This window comes from Crocuta crocuta, unplaced genomic scaffold (assembly GCF_008692635.1).
Source record: "Crocuta crocuta isolate KB4526 unplaced genomic scaffold, BGI_CrCroc_1.0 scaffold97, whole genome shotgun sequence".
Lineage (NCBI taxonomy): Eukaryota > Metazoa > Chordata > Mammalia > Carnivora > Hyaenidae > Crocuta > Crocuta crocuta.
The window spans coordinates 6852270-6860951 of record NW_027531999.1 but is presented as its reverse complement, the minus strand read 5'-3'; the positions used below and the strand labels follow the sequence as shown (position 1 = coordinate 6860951).

Sequence of the window (8682 nt, the reverse complement as noted above, 5' to 3'; positions counted from 1 at the left end):
ATAAAGACTCGGCAAGGGGCTCTAGAAGCCACTTCTTGCTTCCTCCTGGGCAATGGTGCAGATAACTGTATCTGCTGTGAATAACTTTCTAGTTTCAAATAAAATTAGAAAAATTGTTTTAATTAGTATTTCGAATGGACTTGTGTGCTTTTTAAATTCTAAAAAAGCTGAGTCATTTGGTAGCCTCTTAAAAATCCTGAGGAAATAAACAACATTGGACAATAAACACAGCGATGTTTAGTATGGGGCACTCTTCTTTTTACAGATTTAAAAGCTTGAACACAATCATTACTGCAGCTCACCGGAAGTGAGCCTCAGGGAGGTGGGGACCTACACAAGACTCTGCTGTGACAGGGTCCCTCTGCTAGTAATTCCCAGGACAGAAAAGGCTACATTCAGGAATCAATTAACGTTACATTTTACTCCAGCTTCCCAGTTGTGTGGCCCAGGTAACTTCTTGTAAGCCCCATGGGGGTCAGTTTCCTCATCACTACAATGGGGATAATCGTCTCTCAGGNGCATGGAGGAGGACACTTGTGGCGATGAGCACTGAGTGTTATGTGGAAACTAATTTGACAATAAACTATTTGTAAAAAAAATAAAAATAAAAAAAATAAAAGACATCAGCTAATTTACTCCTTTAAAAAAAAAATAATAATGCTATACAGCAGAAAAAAAAAATCGTCTCTCAGGGGAGCCCTGAGGATTAAATAGGGAAACATATGTAACGCGCTCAGCCTGCTGCTTGAAAGGCGGAAAAAGAAAATTTATTGATCGATGAACTAATAAACCTTTGGCCTTTCCTCTCCTCTTTCCGTCCTCACCCAATTCTGAATAGGCAGGTTGGAATTTATAATTCTGATGTTCACCATATCCATCTTTGGAAGCACCAGGTGGGGAAATAGTAGGTCCATGAGCATTCAAACTCAGGGATGGTATAAACACTCAGCTCTCTCCAAGCGCTAGCATCTTACTGTACTGGCTTAGTTTAAGCACGCTGAGTGAAGGAAGTGGCCCACCTCACAGGCTGCTTGAGGTTGAGTGCTCTGACCATGGCCTGTTTCTGGGACCCTGGGCAGCAGCACTGGGATAGTAGAAGTGGCATGGGTCACACAGGTTATGAGGGCCTGCTTAACGAGTCTACTAATGGATTTACTCTCAAGGAAATTTTTTCTTTGAAAAAAAAATAGATCACTTAACTCTTTCATAAAGGATCTCCAGTTTAATGAAAGATCTGTGTTGTAAACTAAAGAATACTTGACCAGTAGGTTGCTGAATCAGATCAGTATTAATCTTTTCTTGTCTCCCTAACAGAGATACCTGGGACTATCTCTCTAGCAGGGGAAGCTAGGAAAAGACGATATCTGAAGAACACCACGTCGTAGGCGTCTCTGTCAACATCAGACCATGACATTCCTACAGGGTCTGATTGCCTCAGTGCCCTCATCGGCCAGATGAAGATGTTGGGGGAGCTGATTTCCAGGGTGCCTGGCAGGTCCAAAATTCTGCAGTGCTACATCTCTATTTTGCAAACCATTATCTGTGTCAGCATGAATGGTGTGTGTGCATCCCTGAGCATGATTGCCGCAGGAAAGATCTGGTTATGTTGTTTGGAATATGCACCATATCATCTCTCAGAAAGAGAAGCAGTTTAACGGGAGTTGTGTGTGTGTGTGTGTGTGTGTGTGTGTGTATGCATGCATCATTGCCAAAACAGCAAATGGACATCCTAAATTACAAGACATTATGAAGATGGGTCACTACACTTTGTTTCCCCAAATCTTTGAAGACAAAGCCTCTGTCATCCTCTCTGGAAAACACAGCAGCCAAACCTTGCACCTGTCAGGTAGTAGAGGCTCAGTAAATGTTTGCGGAATTGAACTGGACAAGCCTTTTAACCTCCCTGAACTTCAGTCTTCTCTCAAAATGGACACAATATAAATCCACCTCCAGTTGACTGTGGTCAAGTCTATACATTTCCAGAGGGTAATATCAATGCTAAGCCCATGATGTCTGTTATTGCCGGTAAGATGCCCCTCAAAGTCAAGTCAGAGCTCGGCCTGAGAGTTCTCAAGCTCTGAAATCAATTCTTTGTGCAGATCTGAAAAAGTCAACAGATAACCAAGCAGAAGAGGGGAGCATATTTCTATGCAGCTGTGAGGACAGAAACCCATCTCAGACACAGGTAATTGTAGCATTTTCTTGAAATTTTACCTTTCAGCTAATCCCCCTTTAGTGAGGCTTGAAATGATTATAGGATCAAACGGCTCTTCAGTTCCTGAAATTGTGATGCCAAGGGGCCCCCCATAGCGCTTAAGCTCCACAGTGTAAATAATTGCTCCGGAACTTTCTTGCTCATCTGCAATAAATGCCAGAGAGTCATAATTGGTTTCTTTGGAAAAAGCAAAGTAAGACAACACACGTATTCATACATAAAATAAGAAACTCAAAACATCATCGTTAAAGCATTATGTCTCAGGAAATAATTATTTGGGGAAGTAGAATCTCCTTAGGATATCACATGCTAATACAGGGATGTGGTTACAATTAGTGTCAGGGAAGGGGTGCACTGCCAAATGACCTCTGTTTTAAATTAGTGAGTGACTCACCTACCTGGCACTGCAGACCCTTTGGACTGTGTCCATACTTAGTACAGTGCTTGCCCGGCACTTGTGTAGGATAAATACCTATGGCATGAGCACATGGCTGAGGAAGCAATGAGGGAGCAGAGAGTCATGCAGTGACAAAGAGATCTGGTCAGGCCATTCTATTTCCGGGCCTTTACAAGCAAGCTAACTTTCAATATAGAGAAGATTTTACTCAGGGTTGGAGCAAACTTGAACATATACGTGGCTAAGTGGGGCTTAGAGAAGTTGGCTTAGAAATCCAGAATCTCTTACACATCATTCCACTGATTGTATCTTAAAACGTCAACCCTATTGATAAATTCGCAGGCATTAAAGTAGTGATTTGAATGGTTCTCTCTCCTCTGTTCTAGAGATGAAGAGCCATGCAAATCATGTTTCAGAAGCATGTGCCAGGCTGCCATACTGTCATGAACTACTTTTCACTATTTAACATTAGTATGAAGGAAACCATCTGTTGATGCAGTCTGCCTATAGCACTGGCCTGCAAGACGTCATGGGACACCTTCAATGTCACTGGGTGTTTTGACTGCATCAGGATTACAAATATGCAGTCTCAGATTTCAAAGTGTTTTTATTTGCTTATGACATGCTTAAAGTTCTTGAGCATTTCTCGTTTTATTCCTTGAGCCTGGGAGCTGTGAATGGGTAAGGAAGGAGCTGTTTCATTTCTGTACCTAAGGATACAATGAAATGGTCCAGTAGCTACTTTAACAGAGTCAGCTTTTACAGTCTGGACTGTATCAGAGTTAAGCATTACCACAGTCACATTTCTGCAATGAGCAGCTGTTCATTTAGGACATGAAACCCTGAAATAAGGAGGCACAGAAAACCTTGAATTAACAATTCAATTATCTTTGCATACAATGAACAATTACAATGAGCATAAAATAAAAGGTCTATTAAGAGTAGCGTAGGAAGTGATATGTTCTCTCCTGCCAGTGTTTACTTCATTCCTGCCATAGATGGGGACTTCTGGAATGTACCCATCCCCTCTACTTCCTTGGGACTCTACTCCTAATAAGCTCCATGCATAGAGAATTAAAGGCCATCTACCATACACTGCAATGCTTAGATCAACCTCTTATGATATAAAAATATTCAGTATTACACTCCAATTTATATTGGAAGACAAGAAGCCTCCACATCCAGCCTCAATAGCTGTTTGATGGTTCACGAACCACTTGCAGGCTTCTACCTGAGTGGTGGCCAACAAGGTGGTGATCATAGCTAAGGAGCTGCCGAGGGAAGCAGGAGGCTACAGTGCTGTACAGAGTCTAAATTTTTTTGACACTATGATATATCATCATCCTTCAGAGCTGGCTTTGACATAAATAAAGTATTAATGGATAGATTACAGGTACTTTGTAGGCTGTGTTACCAACTATATTCTGGATAGAATTCGAGGTGCATCATTTGACTAGTAGACCTTGGCATAACTGAATATTAGTCACCCTCAGACAATCTACTCGTCCTTCAGTGTGGGTGTTTATGTCAGTGGAAAGACTCTGACCCTTTACTATTGTCCCATACAGGGCGAGCCAGAACACCACTTTGTCAATGGGCACCAAGCATTCTGGATTTGGCCACCAGTGCTTTATGGGAGTTGTGGGAAATGACAGAGGTCTAGTACCAGAACCGATGAACCCGTGGGAAGTTTCAGTTAAAACTTCAGTCCACTAGTCTATAGGAAGTGGGGTTTGGGTGCAGTCCCACTCACTGGGAGAAGGCGGAGAAACTGGTTGGAGGTCACTCATTCTTTAGGCAACCCACAGTGAGTGCCCTGGGTAGTTTCTGTTTTGTTTTGTTTTTAACAGTTTTGCAACTCACATGACAAAAAGTAACACCAGAAATGGAATGAATGGGTTTAAAACAGGCCACTTTATGTAGGCACATTTTAAATTAGGCAGCTGAGGCCTCACAATAACAAGTCATCAATTCTTAAGGCAGTCAATGAGTTTAAATAGTGATGGGGATCACAGTTAAAAAAATGGCAGTATTTTAGTGAGGAAGGACACATTCCTGTTATCTATCATGTTGGGATGGAAAGAAGTGAGGCTAGATTTAGATTGTGACAGAAATAGAAGCTGATTTCTGAATTCTTCATTAAATAAATTGTCAGAAAGAAAAATCAGAAAGGAGAGACATTACAACCAAAAACAATGAGTAAATCTTTTTGTACCCAAATTAAAACTGTTTTTAAAAAAATCAATTTGTCAGTCTATCTGTCTATCTATCTATCTATCTACCATCTATCAATTTATCTATCTCTATCTACCTACCTAGGTACCTAATGATACACACACACACACACACACACACATACACACAAACATGTATGTGTAAGAAAATCAAGGAAATGGCACACTGAATATTGGATGATGTTAGGAATTATTGCTAATATTTTAAACTGTGATGATATGGAATTACATCTTTTAGAAATCCTTTAAAAGAGCATCATTTATAGATACATTAATAATATTTACAAGATGGGATGACAGGTGTCTAGAATTTGCCCAATATAATTCAGTGTGTTGGTGGGGTGGGGAAATTAAGATGAGAGTGGAGCTGTATAGCAAGATTGATCCTAAGTTAATAACTGTTGATGCTAGCTGGTGTATGATGGTTCATTGCACCATTTTTCTCCATTTAAAAAATATATTTGAAGTTTTCATAATAAAATTGTTTTTTATTTATTTAAAAATTTTTATATGTTTATTTTTTAGAGAGAGAGAGACAGAGTGCTAGCTGGGGAGACACAGAGAGAGACAGGGAGACACAGAATCTGAAACAGGCTCCAGGCTCTGAGCTGTCAGCACAGAGCCCGACATGGGGCCGTAACTCACAAACCGTGAGATCGTGACCTGAATTGAAGTTGGACGCTTAACTAACTGAGCCACCCAGGAGCCCCTAAAATTTTTTTATGAGAAAATATTGGGGTGCCTGGCTGGCTCAGTTGGAGGAGCATCCAACTCTTGATCTCAGGGTCTTGAGGTCCAGCCGTATGTCAGGTATAGAGATTACTTAAACAAACAAACAAACAAAAAAGATGTTAATTCCCTTAGAAAATGTTCTTGGATTCCTTGTGTAAACGATTATTTAATTAGTCTGGCTTCCTTACTTTCATAGATGGTGGTGGCTGCCTGTACGCAGTCTCATCCAGACCCTTAGGAGCCATCTGTCCACCAGGCTATGTTCCCAGAACTTCCCACCGCCACTCGCTCTAGAAGAGGCCCCCACCTTGGCTATGCCGTGTTTTTCACAGCAATGGTTTCGTCCTAAATTATTTCCCTAGGTGGGCTCCAGCCTTTGCCCCTCCCTCACACCTATTTTCACAGGCGCTGCCAATACACAATTCCTTTTCTTTCCTTCCCAGAATATTTTTAAGGCATAAATCTGAATATGTTACTGTCTTACTTGAAGGTTTTCTGTAGTTCCCCAATTCTTTTGAGAATAAAATACAACATCTTTGTTTGAGCTGAGCTGGACCCTTCTCGTCCCCCGAGGGCCCTGCCCCCACTCCCACTGCGGTCCCATCTCCTAACTTCTCTCCTCACTGAACCACCCATAGTTCCTTAAAGTGTAGTTAGAAAAGTGCTTTTCTAACATCGTTACCCTTGCATGTATTACTCCGTATGGACAAATGCCTTTCTTTCTCCGGAGAATTTCTAATCTTACTTTGAGACTTGGCTCACAGGTCTTGTCTTTCAGGAAGACTTCCTGGTTACCAGGCGGGGGCCAGCAGCTTTTCCAGGAGATCTCATAGCTCCTGCGTATTCTTCCAGTGTTCTCAACTTCTCTTAATTCTTGTTCCCCTCGTCAAGGAGAAACATTAAATTAAATTTAAATTCTCCATGACAAGAGAAATTAAATATAAAGGAATGGATTCAGTCAGGTAGGGTTGAGCTTTGAAGGTCCACAAACCATTGTAATGTAATGTCTATGATTCTTTACTCCCTGAGAACCACTATTTGCCCCCATCAAGAATGCATGTTCTAGTATATACTTTTCACTCTGTGTTTGAATGATTTCTCTACTTGTCTCCACCACTCGAATAGGATCACCTTGAAAGCAGACGTTTTGTCTTCATATCCCCAGAACAATGTCTGGCACCCAGGGGACTTTGGTAAATGGCTGGACAAATGAGCGAGGGGACGAGTGGATGTTGTTAGCTTGAGTTACAGTTCCAAGGGACAAGGTCTGTAAGAGAGCTTTGTGAGTCACTGTCCCTGCTTCTCTGAGGTATAGTTTTCTTCCGCAAGGTGATGTAAACCCAATTATGGCTCACTCAGAGAGTGACAGTAAGACCCGGGTTGCCACCACGGGGACAGGCAAACCTAGAGCATCCTCCCTCTATCGTGCTGACAGTGTCTGAGTCAGCTACAGGCTGCACTTCCCACTCCATCTGCCTTCTCGGGCTTCAGCCCAACTGGCAGTTGTGAGGTCCTACGGCTTAGGAGGGTGATAACTGCCATTTATGCTCAGACCATTTTGGAGGTGGAAGCATTCCAACCCCCTCTCCCCTTGAGGCTGCTCCAGCTTAGAAAGGAGCAACTGGAGTGTTTAGCCAGAACAAAAACTTTCTGAGAAGGAAAAATGCAGGATCGCCAGTAAGTTTCAAAGTGAGCCCAAACAGATGTTAATGATATTATAAGAAGCTTTTATATCGCAACAGAAGGTTTACAACTATTAGCGAAAGACATGAAAGGGGGCCAGCCTACTTGTTTGTTCTGCTCAGCTCTAGTTAAGGAAATTAATGGGACCACAGAACAGATGCAAAATTGCAGCATTACTTATCTACAATGTTATTTTAGGGCTTCTTGAGTGTTGCCTGTTTAACCAAATGAACATGATCTGGCTCGAATCCATAATGGCAGCTGCTTCTGTGACCAAACAGGGGGTCTGGATTTGGGAGAGAGCCTTTGGAATGCATAACTGTACAGGTCAATCAAAGTTCACTTCAACTAAAAGCGATGGAATGCATTTTACGGAGTATGGCTACGTTTCTTGGAGAATAGGCCTGAGAAAATAAACCCTTATCAAAATAGTGTACCAACGGAGTTCAAGGAGTTGTTGAGTGTCAGAGAGGAGAATTGGAATATCTTTATATTAGTGATTATTCTTATACATATACATGTATATATATGTATATGTGTATATAGATATATAGATATAGATATATAGATATAAAATAAGTCTCCACATTATGCTGCTTTGTGACAGTGCTTCTCAAACTGTAGTCTTAGGACTAGGAACTTCAGCTTTATCTAAGAACTTGTTGGAAATACACATTCTTGGGGGCACCTGGGTGGCTCAGTTGGTTAAGCGTCCAACTTTAGCTCAGAGTTCACGGTTCATGGGTCCAAGCCCCACATCGGGATCTGTTGCCGACAGCTCAGAGCCTGGAGCCTGCTTTGGATTCTGTGTCTCCCTTTCTCTCTGCCCCTCCCCTGCTCATGCTCTATTTCTGTCTCAAAAATAAATAAATATTAAAAAAAAAAAAGGAAATACACATCCTCTTCACCTCAGACCTATAGGAATCCCAAAGTCAAAGGGAGGAACCCAGCCATCTGAGTTTTAATAAGCCTTCTAGGTGATTCTGACTAGAGTTTGAGAACCATTACTCTGAGGGGTGCCTGGGTGGCTTAGTCTCTTGGGCATCTGACTTCAGCTCGGGTCATAAATTCAAGCCCCACATCGTGCTCTCTGCCGTTAGCCTGTAAGCACAGAGCCCACTTTGGATCCCCTGTTCTGTCCCTGCCTGGCTTGCACTTCCTCCAAAATAAATAAATGTTTTAAAAACCCCATTAGTCTGAGATCAAGCATGAAGAAAGGGAAGACACCCCCCCACCCCACCCTTTTTAAAAATCTATTGTAGGTTCTTTTATGGAACCAGCTTTTTGCCAAAACCACCCCTACCACCGCTCCCAGCACAGCTAGGATCCTTCTTGCTTGCTTGTAATGGGGCCTTTCTTCTACTTCAGTCGAGATTCGAGGGGAAGAAAAGCTGGGAGAAATCACTGGAAAAAAATATGAA

At 41.9% G+C, this 8682-nt stretch overlaps 1 protein-coding gene across 1 annotated transcript in view; it reads right to left on the bottom strand.

Annotated features, from left to right (window-relative positions):
• Window positions 1-8682, bottom strand: part of GRIP1 (glutamate receptor interacting protein 1) — a 225720-nt gene that overhangs the window by 45197 nt on the left and 171841 nt on the right. The window contains exon 16 of the mRNA XM_077775268.1: window positions 2215-2359. Coding sequence (XP_077631394.1) covers window positions 2215-2359 — 145 coding nt within the window. The remainder of the gene's footprint in view (window positions 1-2214; window positions 2360-8682) is intronic.